Genomic DNA, 21,620 nt, shown 5'->3' with positions numbered 1-21,620 from the left:
TTTGGTTATCCAAAATGAATTTGGCTGTCTACACAACCAACAATTGCTACAGCAGCCAACAGGTGATGGGCATCTGCCTGGAAACTTGTTTGGTTGGATGGCGTTTTCAGGTTAATGTTATGTGTATGGAAATGTCAATCACCTCTGAATTTAGAGCAGAATACCCGAGCATCTTGGGGTGACCCAAAACCTCTAGGAAAGTATAGGGGATTAAAAGAGACCAAAAAGTATCCCTCCTACTAAAAATCAACGCTCAGTGTAATTTGCCTTCTTAAAACAGAAGGTATTTGCTATAGTTCAACTTTAAGTGAGCACCTGTGCATTTACATATTCAGTAGTGATGCATTGTGAATAACCACAGTTGCTCACTTAAAGCTAAATTATCACAAATACCTTCTGTTTTAAGAAGGCAACTTACACAGAATGTAGCTAACTCATTTACTGCACCCTTGCTTCTCACCATTATGCAGGAGAACAGAGGCGCCAAAAGGATAAAAGGAAGCTAAATGAGCTTAAAAAAAACAAATTCTTGGTAAATAGAGGAGGTAGTGGTGGACTTACCTCCTCCAAGTAGACACACAATGACTGTAGTAAAGACAGTCAATATATTTTATTTTTATTTTATATTTATTTTTATTTATGAACTCCAAATATGCAACGCGTTTCGCAGGTTTGATCCCGCTTCATCAGGCAATAACAACAGAGCAATAGCATATATGGTCAGTAGAAGAGCCAGGCGCCTCTTGCTGCTCACCAACTCACTCACATCATGTCTGCTAAACCTGCACTGCTAGACAATAGTCTACAATGCATACATGCAAATCTGCAGATGGAAGGCTAGCCGAAGGGCTGCCATTGGCAGTTAATTACCGTAGTGTGCATGTTGTTTTTTCTCCTTATAATACAAAAACTAGTAAAAACATTTTCAAGTGCGGCATACTGTATATAGGGCTTTTTGAAATGTCAAATATTTTTTATTTGATATATTCAAAAGACACTTAAAAGGGTTAACAGGGTGGAGCCCATGTTAGATTTTTATTATCCTTAATATCCTTCTCCTTGCTGAGAATATGCAAATCATTTTTTGTACCCCTAGGAGCCAGGCACATACAACCTGGGACACTGGTGTGCAGATGGCTTTTTCGTCTCTTTGAGCCCCAAATAACATTCTGGTAGTTCTGGTTCACCACGAACTATCTAGCTACAGTGAGCTACTCGGTCTAAACCCTACTACACAGAGCCATATCCATGCATTACACCAATGAGGAGCAAGAACTTACAAAGGAGGTATAACTTTTGAATTAATACGGCTCTATATTATTTATAGGCTATAAACTCATAGTAGACCAGTGATTCTGGATGTGTGCCTAGCTTTTAAGGTCATAAACAGATGAGTTAAAGCACTGTCTGTGATGGTTTTTATTTTATTTTTTTACTTAGTTCACACAGACTTTACTGCTGCCTGTATTCACATTAGAGGATCTACTGTTTTCCCACTGGATGACAATAAAGCATTGAATGTTACTGAAAAAAAACCACAAATAAAGCCAGAGATTCTGCCCCTCTCCAGTCTATCCTGAGCAGCAATAAAGATCTCATCTTTCCGTTGTTGTCCTCTTACCTTTTCGGTTAGAAGGCTGATTGCTAGAAGACTGATTTCGGATTTCATTTCCAAGTCTTTTCAGTAGTACATCTCCCTTAATTACACCAGTTCCATCAGTGTCATACCTAACACAGAATAAATGCAGAATGTCTGATAAGAAGAGGTGCAAGCATACAGGTGTAACACATGCAACTCTTACACTTTACAACATACAGCATCTTTTATTTTTTATTTTTTTAATAAAATGCAAAGAAATTCTCCAGATAGCAGCATTTCACATGGTTCATATACTTATAAACGACTGGAGTTTTGAGCAACTGCTTACTTTTCTTTCACCAGTAGAGGTCTCTAGTTGCAATGGAATTTGCATCAACTAATGTAATAAGGAACTGAGACTCAGGCCCATATGCAAATCACTTTTCTCCTAAGTTTTCTCCTAGGTGATAATTTCTCATCTGTTCTTCAAAATTATTTTCTCCTAAGTTTTCTCCTAGGTGATAATTTCTCATCTATTCTTCAAAATTATTTGCATTTGTAGCAGGGAGCAGCATGGAGTACATCACTGAATGGGGGGGGGGGGGGCGGAGCTATGCATATGACCCTGCCGCCACACTCTGCCGCTGGGTCATATGATTGTCATCATTTGCGTTGCGGAGGGATGTGGCTGGAGCATCGCACCGCTATGCAAAAATCAGGTGGAAAAACGGCCTAAAGCTAATCTCTAGACACTCATCTAACTATGCTTTATTTTCCCATTGTGAGCACCATGCTCAGATCTTACCATTATGAGCATGTTAGGAATATTATACGGTACCTACACCTTCAATTTAGACATGTATTAAGATAAAGATACACTGAAAGTTTCTCTAAATAATAGAAAGTGAAAACCTTTTGAAAAGTTTGTTGAACTCTGAATCCTCCATGAAGAATCCAAGCTGTGTGAGCAGATCTCTGAACTCCGGGGGTAAGATCCTCGCACTTCCAGCCGCCATTTTCCCCAACAACAGCACTGAAAGTTCCGTAAATCTGTTATCAAAGAGGACAGTGTATTTAAGATATGATTTATTATTGTTTAAAATTCAGCATATTTATTTATAGTTGTCTTAAAGGGAACTTGAAGTGAGAGGAATACAGAGGCTGCTATCTTCATTCCCTGGCTGTCATGCTGAGCTTTAGGCTTTAGTTATCTTTCAGTCACACACCTGCAACAAGCATGCATCTAATGGAGTCATACCAGTCAAAGCCTCTGATCTGCATGCTCATTCTAAGCAAGTGACATGCTATTATAAAAGGTTGCTGAGTTTAGCAACCAGAAATTGTGAGTTTTCTACCACTGAAACACCATTAATCTTCCATCTAATACTGACAATACTGCACCAAATCAGGCTCCTGGTGTTCCTGTTATTTTTCCTTTTACCCTTTCATTTGTTTTAACCTTTTCAGTACTTTATACAATAATTGTTTGACCTTACAGGTTGTTATGGTATGGCTATTGGCTAATACTTTAGGGGAAATTTTGACAGTAGTTCCACTTTAAGGGTACGTTCACATCTGTGGGTTGTTACAAACTATGTGATCCACATAATTTCTACAGTGTATTTGTGGATGATGAGTGCGATAATAAGTATGTTACCATAGCAATCTTCATGCTATGAACAACAATGTGCACATTACAAAGTGCAGAGCGCACATCGTGTTATGTCCACGTTGTGTCTCTGGCATTATGCAATGCACCTACTGTGAAGTTAGCCTAAAGCTTCCCATTAACTATCCAATTTACAGATCGGCCATCCGATCTGATCATTACAATTGATTGGAAACTGTCCTTTGGATCCTCCAGTGGAGCGAAAAATGGTAAGCAATCCGATCAGATTGAAAGAATTGTTCCGCAATTCAGATTCATCATTAATGGTACCCGATCCAATCGATCGTACGGTCGATTGTTCAGAAGATTACACCATTAATGGGCACCTTAAGGCCGGTACAGCACAGAGAAAACAGTGGTCAAGAACTCTTGTCGTAGCTCAGGCACTGCTCAGCAACAAGTAAGCAATATGCAGAAATTAAATGTATTACAGTGCCAAAACCAGACTGGGTAGTTATATATTTTCCCCATTGCCTGTTGGACACACTGGGAACATGAAACTCAGGGGTCCCCAAACATTTTGGGTCGAGGGCCGGGTCAATATACTTCAGACTGCTGGGGGGCCTACATCATACATAAAATGATGTAGAAGTCTTTGCGGGCCAGACAGTGCAGCATACCCAGGTGACAACCTGAAGTCCAATTGGATAGCAGTGTCACCTGATCTGGCATTTGATTGGAAACCAGTAAATTACTGCTTTCTGGCTTCCATGTGGATGGGTGGTGCCAGCTCTGCTATTCTATATGCGTACCCTGCCATGTACTGAGGGCCACTACACCCCGGAGAAACATGCGGGGCCTCTCCAACGCTGCGATGCGGATGGTATGTACACCACCACTCACCCTGCTCCCTGTTCTGCTCCTTATGGGCACTGAGAATCAAGGCCGCGGCCGCTCCACCACTGCAGCCCGTAGGGTATGTGCACCTCCGCTCACCCCAATTCCTCTCCTGCTTCATCAAGCCAGGCTCTGCTCCCCACCACCGAGCCTTAATAGTCACCAGCATCACAGTGCAGCTCTAGAGTACCCATCTGCTCTTATCCACCAGGCCATCAAGACCAGCCTACACAGCAGCCCTGGTTCCCCGTAAGCCCTGGAAGGCCTAGTTCCAGTCACCAGAAGACCAGCTCCAGGACAAGTGGTCATCAGTCACCCCGACGCATCACCAGCTGCCTTGAGGGCTCCAGCCATCCCACGGGTCCCTGTCCTCCAGCACGCCTGTGAGCACCACCACCTAGCCCTGAGGATAGGTGAAAGCATGGAAGGATCTTACGGCCATTTCCCCACCACTCACAGCTAGCAGGCGCTGCCAACGGACTCAGGTCGCCGCACATCGGGGGTCACAGCTGCTCCATTCCATGCTCCCAGCCTCTCACTGCACATGGGACACGCCATGGCAGGCCACATCCACCAAGGCCGGAGGATCCTTTTGTTTACCTGGATCCCCATGGACCCTGGAGCTTGGTCCTTTCTCTGTAAGCTTCAGCGGCCAGAAGCACGGGGTCCCATCTGCCTACATCCACCAGAGATCCCTGCACATCAACTGGACTGAGGGCCGGATCCAGGGGTGTTTTTTTAATCTGCAGCCCATGGACTCTGCCTCTCTCTCTTCTTGCCTTGGTCTTCTCTTCATCTCTCTTAGCTATCCTTTCTCTCTCTCTTCCTCTTCCACACTTTCCAGGACACACTGCGGGGCATCTGGAACTGCTGTGGAGCGAGTGAGCGCCGTCGATAGTCGCAGGGCCGGTTTAAGCAACAATGGGGCCCTAGGGCAAAATAAACTTGGGGGGCCCCCCCAACATATACCCCGGAACAAAAATCGGCATTAGGGGACCTTTTTTGCAGCTGGTATAGTCAGGGTGTGAAGTCCCAATCGGTCAGAGCTCCACATTCTGGCTATCCCAGCCTGCATGGGGGACAAGGGGTTAAAAATTTTCAGGAGGGGGGACCCCACATAATTTTTTTTTTAAATTCCCACACACTAAACATAAAAAAAAAAAATTGGGAAAATAGGAAAAAATGCCAGGGATCTTCATACAGCCATATTGCGGCTGTATAGCGATCCCTGGCCAAAGCGCTGCAGCTGCGTATAGACCCCCTGGAAACCCCGTCAGGAAATTTATTGCGCTTTCGTTTGATGCATGTAAAATTACACTACCGTTAGGTTTGCTACTAAAAGTGACATTTACCGCATTTAAAAGTATACTTTTTTCCTTCGAAACTTTAAAATCGATTTTCTCAAAAACTATAAGGTCTTTTTGAAAAATTGTTTTTTCCTCTTATTCCTAATGATCTCCTTAACATATCCTGCAAATTTAGGGTTTCTAGCATTTAAGGTGGATTTGCTATTAACCATTAAAGTCGGCAGGTTTTTAAATGTGTTTTTTTTTTCCTTTAAAACTTTAAAATCGATTTTCTCAAAAACTATAAGGCCGATTTGAAAATTTTTTTTTCCTCTTGTAGCCACTGGGGGCCCCTACAAGCTCTGGGGCCCTGGGGCAGCTGCCTCCTTTGCCTTAATGGTAGCGCCGGCCCTGGATAGTCGGCAGGCTGCTCCCCTCACATAGCACTCCAGATTTCCCCACGCGTCCTTCACTACAGTTATAGGTGACATGTGTATATATAGGTATATGCTTACTTGTACTACTGTACCTGATTGTATGTGTTGAATTGCTGCATGTGTTTGTACCATCTCCGACCCTGTATGAGCCAAAAATAATTCCGGGTACAACCCCCGTTGTACTTGGCGAAATAAATTTGATTCTGATTCTGATTCTGATTCAACAATATTTAAAAATGTAGCTGACTGCATCTATAAGTAAAACATTTTGTGTGTGGGAGGTGCAGTAAAAAAAGCCTCAGGGGGCCACATTCAACCCGTGGGCCTTATTTTGAGGACCACTGATGAACCTGATCTGTACCTCACACACGATGGTAAGGAAGCTGAACTTACACATGTTTTGACTTCAGTTGTGTGTGGACCTGGGAGGCTGTCATTGACCTCTTGTCATCTGTTTTCCTGTTGACGGGATCCAACCATGTCGGTCTTCCTGATGGGACTGGGTCCCTTATTGCTGAATACAGCTCTTCACATTTTATTATTGTTTTCTCATGAAGCTGCAATCTGAAAGATTAAAAATGCAACCATAATCTTGATAACTGTATATACTATATTGTATACTATTATACTATATTGTATACCTCAGACCAGGACATCAAGTGACCCTCAACTATAACATCTCGTATGACATTAATGCCCCCAGAAATCCAATGCCTCCATGATTCCAGGACCAGGCCCGGGGAAATCAACATCACTAAAGAGAGGGAATTTGATTTACTAAGGCCCAAATCTCTAGCTGCCTTCTTTCAAAAGGTTAAATCCCTAGTTCCGTTTTTAATGGATGGTTTGCTTTACATTTTTTTTATTTCCTAGCTTGCTGAGTTGCCACTTCCTTTGTGACTGTCACCCACCCAGCTCCTTTTCATGTGTTACAATAGGAAGCAGATAGAAGAGGTGGGTGAGGTCACGTGATGTAAGTGAGGTAGGGTGATGACTCGGTGTAGAGTCAGATTTGGCCCTCAGGTGGATTCCCCATTTTGCATTATGTTTGGCCCATTGTAGATCACCAGAGCATCTAATGTTGGAGGGTAAAACCTAGATCACCAGGGATGTCATATGGGGAGGGGGGCAGCACTAGATACCAGGGAACTGTGTAGGGGAATGAGGGGGCCACTAAACACCAGGGGACTGTATAGGGGAAGGAGGGGACCACTAAACACCAGGAAACTGTATAGGGGATGGATGACCACTAAACACCAGGGAATTGTATAGATGAGGGAGGGAGGACCAGTAAATATTAGGGAACTGTATAGGGTATGGAGGGGGGCTATTAGACACCAGGTAATTTCATAAGGGAGAGAAGTGGCCACATGACATAGAGGTCAGCCCGCGACTTGGTCCCAGAGCTCAATTTCGGCCCACTTTGTGTTTAAGTTCTACACCCCTGGTGTAGAGGAAGAAACTCAACCTCTGCCGGCAGCTCTTTGAATAGAGAGGAAGGAGGATACTCACCAGCTTCTAGAGAGGAATACAAGAGCAATTGGCTGAATAAATCTAACATGCCCATTATGCTATTTTCCCAAGCAGATGAGGTTGCATTGGATAGATGATCGCTGTAAAAACATTATATTGTCATATCAACTGGTTATAACTGGTTGGATCAGACAAAAACATATCTGCAAGTAAACCAACCACAAGCAAAATTTGATAATGCTTGAAATACTCATTTGGTTTAGCATTAGCTGTTGGGAATGGTAAGGAGCTGGGAATTCCAGTTTTTTTGCCAATAATTCTTTAAGGGGAATAAAGAAGGTACACACAGACATGAGACAGTAGTCACGTGATCCAGCCACATTCAGCCACACCTGTTACAGATCTATGAGTACAGAAGATAATTGCTGGCTAAGCACTTCTACACATAAATCCAAACACTTGGCTGATCCCAGCATTTATGTTTATGGAGATGTCTTCCAGCAGAAGCTTTGTTTTCTGGTGTATATGGGTATCTTAAAGTGGACCTGAACTCTTGCACAGGACAGAAGGAAAACATAAAGAAATGTACCCTGTATGTATTTAGAGAGTTTACTCTGTCTAATTCCCCCTCATCTGTGACTAATCACAACTGTAATTTGATCTCTCAGCTGTGTCAGCTGGCTGCCTCGGCAGAGCAGCTAATTTGTATACACAGGATGTTAACTCTATGTCTGCTTCCATGAAAGCAGGAAATAGACAGACTGCAGATGTATTGCAGGATTTGTATCAGCTGTAACAAAGAAAGTATTTTCTTTAAGGTTATTATGTTGTTTATCTTTTAGAGCAGAGAGGAAGTTCTGAGCTCAGGTCCGCTTTAAGATTCCTGCATGGTTATTCAGCTTAGCAGCAGCCACAGTGAGTGGAACCACCACAGCACCAACTAATGATCACACTACAGCATTTGTACTTCCATAGCAGTTTTAGTGGATTTTATCTCTAACGCAAGAAAAGTCTCCTAAACTATTCATTGAATGATTTGTAAACATAAACCTATTGTGGGCGCACACTCAGGTATATAGAATAAAAGATGCTTCTGATGATAAAGTATGAAAATGAAAAAGAAGAAATGAAAAAGAAAGTAACTGCAAGTGATGTATAACCGTCATGCCTAATAACACTTTTAGTACCATACCTTAAAAGAAGCTGCTGAAATTGTCTGGAGCTTATAAGTCTTCCAAGAAATTTCGTTAACATCATGAGCAGGACATCTCTGTGATAACAACAAGGTAAATATTAATAGCCAGTAGGCGGCAGCATAATGCATGGCAAGAACTTCCAGTGTATTTTTTGTTTGTTTTTTATTTATATAGCGCCAACATATTACACAGCGCTTTACAAAGAACAATAAGACGACAAGGGGAACATAGGTACAACCAAAAAATGTACTGCAGAGTCTCAAGCAGCACAAATATTGCATCAAAAACAGTAAGCATTAGGAGGAGGACCCTGCCCTTGCAAGGTTACAATCTAAAGGGTAGTGGGGGACACACTAGGTAGGGGGGTGGAGGATGGATGAGGCAGTGACCCTTTGCCTCTGATTACATTGTGACAGATAAGTTATCTGTCACAATGTAATCAGAGGCAAAGGGTCACTGCCTCATCCATCCTCCACCCCCCTGCAGGGATGCTCGGATGTGCCTCATCCACGAATTCGGAAATCCGTGTGGTTGCAAAAAAAAATCCGCATTTGGCCCCGCCGCATGCGGATTTTCGTCCGCGTCCACGCAACCACGCGGATTTTTTCCCGTGAATGGCGTAATCACGCGCGGATTCACGCCCGGAGGCGGATTTTCTTTTAACGTTAATAACAAAGCCCCCATACATGCTACAGTCCCCCAAATAGCATGGATTATCGAGGTGATAAGGGGCAACATAACTTCAACATAAAAAATTCCCCCCAAAAAAATTTTTCTAGAGAAAATGGATGTTAAAGTGAAATCAACACTTTAAATGGGGCTATTAATTGGTAATAAGTGGTTTTAAAAAGGGATATATGCGTTAAGCAGTCAAAGAGGTGAAGGCGAGTTCCAATGGCACTTGGCGGCGAAGGTACCGCTGGAGGAGGATGAGTGGCTGACGGCAAAAAGGCTCCAGAGAGGTTTTTGTAATTTTTTTTTTGTTTTTTTTTGCAGCAATTAGCAATGACATCGCAGCAGAGTTGTCAGTGGACACGGGCAGTGTGAACGCAGAGTGCAGTGGTGGTAGCGACTGAGTCAGGAGAAGGACTATGCGGGCGGTCAGTTCAGCAGCACAGAAGGACCACGGCAACATACTGGTGGTAGTAGTAGCAGCACAGCGTCATAGTGCTGGCCAAAAAATTAAATGCACCCGGCGACCCGGGCAGTGTGAACGCAGAGTGTAGTAGCGACTGAGTCAGGAGGACAAAGCGGGCGGTCAGTTCAGCAGCAGCAGCACAGTAGTAGTAGCACAGCGTCATAGTGCTGGCCAAAAAATTAAATGCACCCGGCGACCCGGGCAGTGTGAACGCAGAGTGTAGTAGCGACTGAGTCAGGAGGACAAAGCGGGCGGTCAGTTCAGCAGCAGCAGCACAGTAGTAGTAGCACAGCGTCATAGTGCTGGCCAAAAAATTAAATGCACCCGGCGACCCGGGCAGTGTGAACGCAGAGTGTAGTAGCGACTGAGTCAGGAGGACAAAGCGGGCGGTCAGTTCAGCAGCAGCAGCACAGTAGTAGTAGCACAGCGTCATAGTGCTGGCCAAAAAATTAAATGCACCCGGCGACCCGGGCAGTGTGAATGCAGAGTGTAGTAGCGACTGAGTCAGGAGGACAAAGCGGGCGGTCAGTTCAGCAGCAGCAGCACAGTAGTAGTAGCACAGCGTCATAGTGCTGGCCAAAAAATTAAATGCACCCGGCGACCCGGGCAGTGTGAACGCAGAGTGTAGCAGCGACTGAGTCAGGAGGACAAAGCGGGCGGTCAGTTCAGCAGCAGCAGCACAGTAGTAGTAGCACAGCGTCATAGTGCTGGCCAAAAAATTAAATGCACCCGGCGACCCGGGCAGTGTGAACGCAGAGTGTAGTAGCGACTGAGTCAGGAGGACAAAGCGGGCGGTCAGTTCAGCAGCAGCAGCACAGTAGTAGTAGCACAGCGTCATAGTGCTGGCCAAAAAATTAAATGCACCCGGCGACCCGGGCAGTGTGAACGCAGAGTGTAGTAGCGACTGAGTCAGGAGGACAAAGCGGGCGGTCAGTTCAGCAGCTCAGAAGGAGGACCATGGCAACTTACTGGTAGTAGTACCATAACACCAAAAAAATTAACCAAGGTAGGCACTAGGCAGGTAGTAAATGTCTTTATAAAGGCAGGCATAGTTAACAACAGCACATGCAGCAGCCACTTCATGTCCCCCTGTGTCCGACAATAGGGGCCAGGAACTCACCTTCCACCCAAGCCTGGTTGATTTTCAGGAAGGTGAGTTTGTCCACAGAGGCGTGGGAGAGCCGAGAGCGCTTCTCTGTGACCACGCCACCGGCCGCACTAAAGCATCTCTCTGAGAGGACACTGGAAGGAGGGCAGGATAGGAGTTCCAGGGCGTACTGGGAAAGCTCGCTCCAGATGTCCAGTCTCTTGACCCAGTACTCCAAGGGGTCCACGGGGCTGTCGGTGTCATTGAGCCCGCTGGATGACCCCATATAGTCAGACACCATGGTGGTCAGTCGTTGCTTGTGCTGGTTGGTGGTGGATGCTGTGGCGGGCACCTCTGTTCTGGGCTGCTGCACTGCATACAGGCTCTTGCTTAGGCTCTTCAGGTCTCCGGGGCGCCAGTTGCTGCTGCTGCTGCTGGTGGTTGTTGTTGTGCTGCTAGTGGCAATGGCAGGCACCTCTTGCTGGCTTGGCAGAGCAGTTACAGTGGGGGTGGAAGGCTGGGGGAATGCTTCCAGTAGTCTGCGCACAAGGGCCTCCTTCAACTCCCTTGTGCGTTGCTCGGTGGTGGATGGCATCATTAAGTCTCCCAGCTTCCCCTTCAGACGGGGATCAAGCATCAAGGTAAGCGCGCGAAAAAATGGGCGTGGCCATGACATTGTATGGGCGGAGCTAACGTAATGATGTAACAGCGAGGCATAAGAAAGCAGTGTTTACGCCATGATGTGGACAAACGAGACTTTGTATCATGGGTGTGCAGAAACTGTGTGATGCTAATAGTATACCGTAACCACAAAGCAGCAAACATAGCCATCTATGACCATTAAATAATAAATGCAGTAACAGTTACCCCGGACACCAGAAAATAAACGCAATAGGCAACATGTCAGTATAAAATAAATGCAATGCGGGCAAACATGTCAGTACAAAATAAACGCAATGCGGGCAACATGTCAGTACAAAAGAAACGCACTGCGGGCAAACATTTCACCAGAAAAGAAACGCACTGCGGCCAAACATTTCACCAGAAAAGAAACGCACTGCGGGCAAACATTTCACCAGAAAAGAAACGCACTGCGGGCAAACATTTCACCAGAAAAGAAACGCACTGCGGGCAAACATTTCACCAGAAAAGAAACGCACTGCGGCCAAACATTTCACCAGAAAAGAAACGCAATGCGGGCAAACATTTCGCCAGAAAAGAAACAATGCGGGCAAACATTTCACCTGGAAAAGAAACAATGCGGGCAAACATTTCACCTGGAAAAGAAACAATGCGGGCAAACATTTCACCTGGAAAAGAAACAATGCGGGCAAACATTTCACCAGAAAAGAAACAATGCGGGCAAACATTTCACCTGGAAAAGAAACAATGCGGGCAAACATTTCACCTGGAAAAGAAACAATGCGGGCAAACATTTCACCTGGAAAAGAAACAATGCGGGCAAACATTTCACCTGGAAAAGAAACAATGCGGGCAAACATTTCACCTGGAAAAGAAAGCATTTACTCACCTGGCAGAAGTGTCCGGCCTCTGGCGCGCTGCTCCGTCCCGGGACCGTCTTCCTCCTCCTGCTCTTCTCTCCCGCGCTGACAGGGCTACGGCAAGATGGCGCCCGAAGCCCTGTACTAGTGACACAAATAGGTCTCCAGTACAGGGCTTCGGCAGCCATCTTGCCGTAGCCCTGCTCGCCTGCCGGTGTCGGAAACAGACACCGGAAGAGGAGGCTGGAGCGGGGCTGCGGGCAATGAACTGGCACGGCGTCTATAGACGCCGCTGCCAGTTCATTGAGGAGAGAGTGGCCAGAGTCCCGAGGCCGGGACGTCCCGCTGCTGAAAGCGGGACGTTTCCCGGGACCTCATTAAGCCTGGGACAGCGGACCCCGAATCCGGGACGTGTCCCGGGCAATCCGGGACGTCTGGTCACTCTACCACTGGCACACAGAGGCCCACTCCTCACTGACCATCTTGGTTGCCTCCAGGAAGGGACTCAGCACCAGGCATACTTGCTGCATCAGTGTCCACTGAGTGGCAGTAATCATGGGGACTTGCTGGTTGCTGGGGACACTTGGGTCTAGCATGTAGGCCCTAAGAGCCAGCCTGTGCTGACACAGCCGCTCCAACATGGCCAGAGTCGAATTCCAGCGAACTGGCATGTCGATGATCAGCCGGTGTTGTGGCCTTCCATACTGCTGCTGTAAGGTGGACAAGAGTGCAGAGGCAGTGGCTGACAGGCGGAAAAAGCGTACCACCGCCCGGGCATCCTGCAGCAGCTCGCTCATCCCCTGGTAGGTGCGCAAGAAGCGCTGCACCACAAGATTGAGCACGTGGGCCAAGCAGGGGATGTGCTGGAGGTTTCCCTGCTGCACTGCTGCCACCAGGTTGGCCCCGTTATCGGCTGCCACATACCCCACTTCCAGGCCTCTGGGGGTCAGCCACCTCCGCTCCTGCTTCCTGAGGGCGGCCAGGACGTTGGTGGCCGTAAGCCTCTCCTTCCCCAGGGTCACCAATGTTAAAAGGGCTTGGCAGTGCCGAGGCTTGGCGCTGCTGCTGCCGAGGCGGGCTTGCTTTCCGGGTGCTGAGGGAGTGTCGTGACAGGACCCTTCTGCATCCCCCCTGATCCCGCGTGGTGGCACCACTAGCTGGGTTGATGCGCTCTTGTCCTCCCTCCCTTCCATCAGTGTCACCCAGTGGGCCGTAAAGGACAGGTAGCGACCTGTCCCAAATCTGCTACTCCACGAGTCCATGGTCACGTGGACCCGCTTGCCCACAGAGTAGTCCAGGGAACGGGCCACGTTTTCCACCGCAAACTTGTGGAGTGCTGGGATCGCGCTCCTGCTGAAATAGTGGCGACTGGGGACTTGCCACTCGGGGATGCCAAATTGGAGCAGCGTCCGCATGGCGCTCCCCTCCTGCACCAGGGAGTAGGGAAGCAGCTGTAATGCCATGGCCCGGGCCAGCAAGCCATTTAGTTTGCGGATCCGCCTGTGGCTTGGAGGCAGAGGCTTGGTCAGACCCTGAAAGGTGTCGCTCAGCAGGGTCTGACGACGCTGGGATGCAGGGGAGACAGAGGAGAGAGACGAACACTGGCTGCCAGCCTCAATGTCTGTGTCCTGAGCAGCCGAGGTGGAAGAGCGCTTGCGTGCTACAACTGCTGCTGCTGTGGGGGATTCACGACCCTGAGGGAGGGAGGATGCTGCTGCGCTGGTGGGCCTTCTGCTCTCAGGAACCCCTGCCAGCAGTGCCTGCTTCCTCTTAAAGTCCGCATACTCGCGGCAGTGGCGGCTTCTCAGGTGGCCCTGGAGGGATGAGGTACCCATCTTGCTCAGACTTTTCCCACGGCTCAATCTTTTGCTGCATAACCTGCACACCGCATACCTTTTGTCATCAGTACATTCCTCAAAGCAATCCCACACTGGTGACTTTAATTTACTGCGGCCCCCACTAGCAGAGGGTGCAGCGGACCAAAGTGTGGTAGTAGTTGCCGGGGGTTGTATGGTGGTGGTGCCGGCTGAAGCAGTGTCCTGTCTACTTCCTCCACGCCCACTGCTGCCGATGCCCCTGCCCCTGCCTGACATATGGCGATATCCTTGCCTAGGCCGAGGTGACTCGTCATCCTGCTCTGACCATTCTTCCACGGACTCAGCAGGCTGCACATAGTTAGGGTCCACAACGTCGTCATCATCAGCAGCATCATCATAATCCAGCTCTTCCTCTGACTCCCCCGCCTCCTCTTCTGTCCCTACATCCCCAGACACAGACCCCTCTTCTTCATCACCAGAACTCAACAACGCTTGTGATTGTGGCCCGATCTCAATCTCTGCCACATCAGTCCCCAGTAAGTCCTGAGCTTCTTGCATCAGCAGGTTCCCAGATGCCGGACTGAGGGACAGAACGCTGTCATCCTGGGAGGGCTGCTGACCAGTGGGTGCTGGGGTGGATGTCACAACAAGCGTGGGATGTTGGCTGCTGCTGCTACTGCTTGGAGTGGTGCTCACAGTAGAGGTCTGGGAGGATGTCCATGAGTACGTCAGGTTCCATTTGCTCAACCACCACACGGGGACCAGAAACTTTAAAATATTTGGACTATGACCGCTGACTCGGCCCAGGCTTTGCTGCCCCCTTTTCTGCTGCATCGCGACCATGTACAGCTGGGCGTCCTCTCCCTGGACGTGGAGCAGTCCCAGAAGTGGCTGAGGCAATTGAACTCCCTTTCCTCTCACCCCGCGAAACCCTGCCAGACATGTTGCTAGTAATGAATCACTGGATGCAGTGGGCACAGTACAAGGTCACTGAAGGATGCAGTGGGCACAGTACAAGGTCACTGAAGGATGCAGTGGCCACAGTACAAGGTCACTGAAGGATGCAGTGGGCACTGGATATACAACTAGGTCACTGAAGGATGCAGTGGCCACAGTACAAGGTCACTTAAGGATGCAGTGGGCACAGCAGTGGGCACTGGATATACAACTAGGTCACTGAAGGATGCAGTGGGCACAGTACAAGCCGGTCACTGAAGGATGCAGTGGGCACAGTACAAGGTCACTGAAGGATGCAGTGGGCACAGTACAAGGTCACTGAAGGATGCAGTGGGCACAGCAGTGGGCACTGGATATACAACTAGGTCACTGAAGGATGCAGTGGGCACAGTACAAGGTCACTGAAGGATGCAGTGGCCACAGTACAAGGTCACTGAAGGATGCAGTGGGCACAGCAGTGGGCACTGGATATACAACTAGGTCACTGAAGGATGCAGTGGGCACAGTACAAGGTCACTGAAGGATGCAGTGGCCACAGTACAAGGTCACTGAAGGATGCAGTGGGCACAGCAGTGGGCACTGGATATAGTACAAGGTCACTGAAGGATGCAGTGGGGACAGTACAAGGTCACTGAAGGATGCAGTGGGCACAGCAGTGGGCACTGGATATACAACTAGGTCACTGAAGGATGCAGTGGCCACAGTACAAGGTCACTGAAGGATGCAGTGGGCACAGCAGTGGCCACTGGATATACAACTAGGTCACTGAAGGATGCAGTGGCCACAGTACAAGGTCACTGAAGGATGCAGTGGGCACAGCAGTGGGCACTGGATATACAACTAGGTCACTGAAGGATGCAGTGGGCACACAAGGATGTCACACTGTGTAATGAGATGCTCATATGCCAGCGAGCGAGCGAGCAGTTGGCACTGGGCACGGCACAAGGTCACTGACAGAATGAATGAACAGCGCTGGCAGAGAGTGGCGGCGCCGGCGGTGTGACTGGCTGCCTGCAAATAGTACAAGTGTATAACTGTCACTGGAATATACAAGTGAACACTGCAGCTGCACTAACCTGCCTGCCTGCACTCTACACACAGATAATCCCCACTCCCACTACACTGCAGCACTGAACCTGCCTGCACAGCACTACACACAGTTAAATAATCACTAGACTCCCACACTCCCACTACACTACACTGACTACAACTAACTACAGCAATCACTCACTGACTAGCTAACTGTGTACAGTATAAGAGCAGTGTTAGCAAAAAAAACGCTTTGTTTTTAACACAATAAATGCACTTGCTCAAACAACAATGGCCTGGAGATAATCCTCTCAGCACCACAGTCTAACAAGGACAAAGCTTTTCCATCATGGCCGCCGCTTTATATTCAGGAGGGGAGGGCATAGCTCCCCCCCTGTGATTGGTTGCTAGGGCCTGGCTGGGGCACTCTGATTGGCCTGCAATGTGTCACTTCCACATAGTTTGACGCATTTCCGCAAACCACGACTTCAGCACCGGGTTTCACGAGCGTGAATGCGGATTTCTGTCCGCATTCACGCGAAGCCGAAGTAGATTTTCGTGGTTGAAAATCTATTCACGGATTTTCGTGTCCGAGGCGGAATGCGTCAAAATGGTCGTGAATCCACGCGTAAGCGTGATCACGACCTGGCGGTGAGCACCACTGCAGATAAGTAAAAAGGGGCTATACAATGTTATAAGCTTGTCTGAAAAGGTGTGTTTTAAGAGTGCGTTTGAAGATGTCCTGGTTTGGAGCATGACGTACAGGCTGTGGAAGAGAGTTCCAGATGAGGGGTGATGCTCGTGTAAAGTCCTGAATGCGAGCATGAGAGGAGGTGATCAGCTTAGAGGCCAGGAGAATTTCTTGAGAGAAGCGAAGGTTGCGGGAGGGACAATATCTAGAGATTAGTGAGGAGATGTATGGAGGGAACAACTCGTGAAGGACTTTGTATGTTAGAGTCAGGAGTTTGAACTGGATCCTCTGGGTAATGGGTAACCAGTGGAGAGAATGGCACAGTGGGGCTGCATCAGAGGAGCATGTGGAAAGGTGAATGAGGCAGGCAGCTGAATTTAGAATGGATTGGAGAGGTGCTAGCCTGTTTTTTGGTAGACCACAGAGCAGGGTGTTGCAGTAGTCTAGGCGGGAGATGATTAAGGCGTGTACAAGCATTTTGGTGGTCTCTTGTGTGAGGAACTGACGGATACGGAATATATTTTTGAGCTGGAGATAGCAGGTGGTGGTTAATAAGGCAATTTGAGGTTTAAAGGAGAGCTCTGAGTCAAGTATGACCCCCAAGCAGCAGCAAACCTTAGAGGTCGAGGTTATTGGGGTGTTGTATACAGTTATGGTTGCAATTGGTAGGGGTGTAGATAGTGATGGTGGAAACATCACAATTTCCATTTTACTCATGTTGAGTATATATGTATATGTATTTGTATAGTAATTTGTAGCTATGCCATAAATAATACAGTAGGCAGACGTTACAATCTGTTTCCACTAGGGATGATTCGCTTCATTTTCCTGGACACAAATTCAGAAGCAGAAAGACAACCTTTTGAAATCAATAAGCTGCTCTCAATTCACATTGATATGGAGGCAGCCATATTTTTTTTCTTTTAAACAATACCAGTTGCTTGGCGCTTAGCTGATCTTTCTGGCATGAGTAGTGTCACTCACCTGAAACAAGCACGTGGCAAGTGTAGTCGAACTTCAATCAGAGCAACTGATCTGCATGCCTGTTCAGGGTCAATGACTAAAAGTATTAGAGGGGACCAGCCAGGCAACTTGCATTGTTTAACCATTTCAGCCGCCCAGACGTGATCATCACGTCCAGGCGGCTGCTCTGTTGTGGTGCCGCGCTTCGGCGCACTCCCGTGCACGATTGCGGGCGCGCCCCTGTGCGGTTCCCCGGTAGCCCTGGGATCAGTGAACGGGAACATGGTTCCCGTTCACCGATCTAAGTCCACAGCAGAAAAACCGACGGTCTCTTATAAGAGGCCGCAGTCTTTCTGCCTCCTTGTGCTTCTAAGAAACGAGAAGCACAAGGAAAAAAAACTCAAGGTGGCCATCTTGTGGCCAAATAGTAAAACTACATCTACATACATTTTTCAAGGCAATTTACACACAGTATAACATTAAAAATTAACTGTTTATTTCTCAACACCAAAAAATTACCCAAATAAAGATTTTAATGGAAAAAAAATACAATTAAAAAAAAATTGGTTACCTAAAGGTCTGAACTTTTTAAATATGCATGTGAAGGGGGTATATCACAAACATGTTTTAAATTATAAGCTTGTAAATAGTGATGGATGCAAAACTGAAAAAATGCACCTTTATTTCCAAATAAAATATTGGCGCCATACATTGTGATAGGGGCAAAATTTAAATAGTGTAATAACCGAGACAAAGGGCAAATAAAATACATAGGTTCAGGGGAGGACTGGTCCAGGGGGACGGGGGGCAATTGCCCCCCGGGCCGCCCGAATCTTAAGTAATTAGGGCCGGCCGCTGCTATACGCAGCGGCCGCAGACATACCACAGGTGACAGGTTCGCAGTGGGGATCGCAACCTCGCGCGATATTTCCCGGCAAGTTGAAGTATCCAATCAGAGAAGGGGCTGAGGCGGCCGGCCGTGGTGTGCCCTTGTGCGTGGCTGCGCCTGCGGTGGATGTGAGCGGCACAAGGACACAAATAGCTTAGGTCCTCTCCGGCCCGGTGGGTTGACCTTGCTTGACTCCGCCCCCCGCCTGGAGCCATTGCCGCCCGCAACGTGCTGCTGTGCCCTTCGGTGTCATCGGAGTGAGCTGTCTCACTCTTCAGCTTTCTGTGCTGGGGGGGCTGGGGGCCTGGAGCTGCGGCTACGAGTGGCTGGCTGTCCTGGCTGGAGGAGTCGGACACTCTGGGGGCTGGGAGTCGGAGATGCCACCTATAGCTGCTTGCTGCTGTGGAGGAGGAGGAGGTGTAGGACTGAGGAGACAGGAGGATAGAGGAGGTCGGGTCCAGGTTGCCAGAGGAGAAGGTGGTTTTTATACATTTTGTTTCTGTACTTCTTCTCCCTTCTTGTCACTGAGTTACTCACACTTTGCTGCCTGCCTGCTACTGCTGTCACATTCAATTCTCTGCCCAGGCCAGTGCCCTCTGAGGTTTTTTTTTTGTGTGATAATCATCCCCATTCTGACCCTGGCCTGAGGGGGAACATTTTTTTTTCTTGTGGTGTGATTGACGGCAGGGGAGGGGGGGGGAGGCAGGCAGTTAGGCACTGTCAAACAGGTAGTTGGAGGGGGGGGGGGGTAGGTGTCAGACAAGTAGTTTGTATGGTGGGTGGGCAGAAGTGGGGTTAGGCATCACCAGGTAGGTAGGTTTGTGTGTGTGTGTGGGGGGGGGTTGTTTAAAGGAGTTATCAGGCATTTTTAAGGAAATAAGTGCTACTTACCCGGGGCTTCCTCCAGCCCCACGCTCCCAGCATGTCTCTCGCCGCAGCTCTGCAGTCAGCTGTTCGCTGCCGCTGCCTCCCAGTCCCCGGCGATGGCACCAGTCCGACCTGGATGTCAGCCTGTACTGCGCCTGTGCGAGCAGCACTGTCAATCACCGCCACGTGGACCGGAGTGTACTGCGCAGGCGCAGTAGTTCTGCGTCTGCACAGTACGCTCTGGTCCATGTGGCAGTGATTGACAGCGCCGCTCGCACAGGCGCAGTCGGCCTGACTTCATCGCCGGGGGCTGGGAGGCAGCGGCAGCGAACAGCTGACTGCAGAGCTGCGGCGAGGGACATGCTGAGAGCTTGGGGCTGGACGAGCCCTGGGTAAGTAGCACTTATTTTCATTAAAAAAAAAGCGTGTGTGTGTGTGTGTGTGTGTGTGTGCGTGCGTGCGTGCGTGCGTGCGTGCGTGCGTGTGTGTGTGTGTGTGTGTGTCTCATCACAATTTGAAGATTTGCACACAAGAAAGATATGGCTTTGGGCTGGGGATGCCGTGAAACGGGCCTCTAGTTTGTGTTGTCCCCCCAGGCCAAAAGGTCCCAGTCCTCCCCTGCATAGGTTTTATGGTAGCATGTATTATTTTAAAGCTATAATGAATTGCTCTGATGCATAAGGGGAATAATCCCCGTGGGCTGAAATGGTTAAAAGGAAATAAATATGGAAGCCTACATATCCCTCTCACAGTGTAGAACCCCTCCCCCATCATTATTTTTTTTTTAAAATGAGCCCCAGGGCCAGATTATGCCTACAGGTGGCCTGTGTTAATGGCGGCTCACTGACAGTGGTCGCCCAAAGTGTCTCCCCCTTTCTCTCTCCCTACCTCCCTCTGCAGAGTGCAAACGGGGTGTATTGAAGATACTCACTGGCTCCAAATGTGACAGCATCCTCTCATCGGCTTCAGCATCATCTCCTTGGCAACACCGGAGTCATCACATGATGCCGCTGTTGCCAAGGGATGACACTGAAGCCGATGAGAGGATGCTGGGGCGCCCTGTGCGAGATAGATTTCAGCGCTGGGATATCGGGAGCTGGTGAGTATCTGCTTGCACTGATTTTCCCCATGCCAAGTAGTGGTATAGCCCCAGCTAAAGCTACATGTGCTTTTTCCTTTTTTTTTCCAGCTAAACAATCATTGATTAATGGCGGTTAGTGTAAAACTATTGTGTACAGGTGCACCACAATGTCATTGACCTCTCCTTCAACAACATATTGAAAGTGGACCAATCAAATGCCATTGCAGTTGATTTTGATTGGTCCACCTTCAATCTGCAAACGTACCGACCCACCCATATTGCCTACCACCACCTTCCTTTCACTAAAATATACTTATTACTACCTGCCTGTGATTAGAAACGATTTGTCACAATCTTTATTGATATAATGTCCTTGTGATTTGTATTATTTGCTTGTTGTTGGTAATACTGTCCTATATATAAAGTCAACAAGTCGTTGGTAATATCTGCACATTGTTGGTATTCTCTACTTGTCTTTGGTAATAGCTACATTACCTTGTGTGGTTGTATTTAATATTAATGGGGGCATAGCCTGTGTTAAGGGCTGGAGTTTAGGGCGCCAGCGCTTATGAGCTGTAAATCCAGCCCTTTGGGCCCCTGTTTGTTGTTATCTACACTATGCTTTCTGTTTGACTAATTACTGGTAGAACTGGCTACCCATAATGCTCACCAGCTGGGTATCAATCCTGGATATTTGATCTTTACATACCAGGATAAAGGGAAATTCAACTCTCATTTAAAAAAAAAACAACAACAACTGACATCAGCTTAGATAGGTGCTGCACAAGTTTTTTTTAGAAAGTTGGATATAAAAAAATGATTTCTCCATTTCAGTCTCCAGCCATATAAGAACTTCCAGAACTGACCCTAAGCCTAACAACTCTGACAATGGGCTCACTCACAATTTTGCCAAAAAACGCAGCCATGAATAAAGACCAAAGACCAAAACACCCTCCAACAGCAACTTGTTCCAACAATCCAACAACAGTTTGGTGAAGAACAATTCATTTTCCACCACGATGGAACACTGTGTCATAAGTTATCACCGTGTTATCACTCTTGATAACTAAGTGGCTCGGGGACCAAAACGTTGAAATTTTGGTCCATGGCCTGGAAACTCCC

General features: G+C 47.9%; 1 protein-coding gene across 1 annotated transcript in view; it reads right to left on the bottom strand.

The window, feature by feature from the left end:
* LOC137546384 (EF-hand calcium-binding domain-containing protein 6-like) overlaps window positions 1–21,620 on the bottom strand; it is a 147,987-nt gene that overhangs the window by 71,054 nt on the left and 55,313 nt on the right. Inside the window, exons 5-8 of the mRNA XM_068268771.1 lie at window positions 8,474–8,551; window positions 6,202–6,372; window positions 2,492–2,629; window positions 1,622–1,728 (exon numbers count right to left, since the gene is read on the bottom strand). Of these exons, the coding sequence (XP_068124872.1) occupies window positions 1,622–1,728; window positions 2,492–2,629; window positions 6,202–6,372; window positions 8,474–8,551 (494 nt within the window). The remainder of the gene's footprint in view (window positions 1–1,621; window positions 1,729–2,491; window positions 2,630–6,201; window positions 6,373–8,473; window positions 8,552–21,620) is intronic.

The sequence above is a fragment of the Hyperolius riggenbachi genome, chromosome 1, assembly GCF_040937935.1.
Source record: "Hyperolius riggenbachi isolate aHypRig1 chromosome 1, aHypRig1.pri, whole genome shotgun sequence".
NCBI lineage: Eukaryota > Metazoa > Chordata > Amphibia > Anura > Hyperoliidae > Hyperolius > Hyperolius riggenbachi.
Note: the sequence above shows the minus strand (reverse complement) of the source record. Positions and strands in the feature narration are given on the sequence as shown.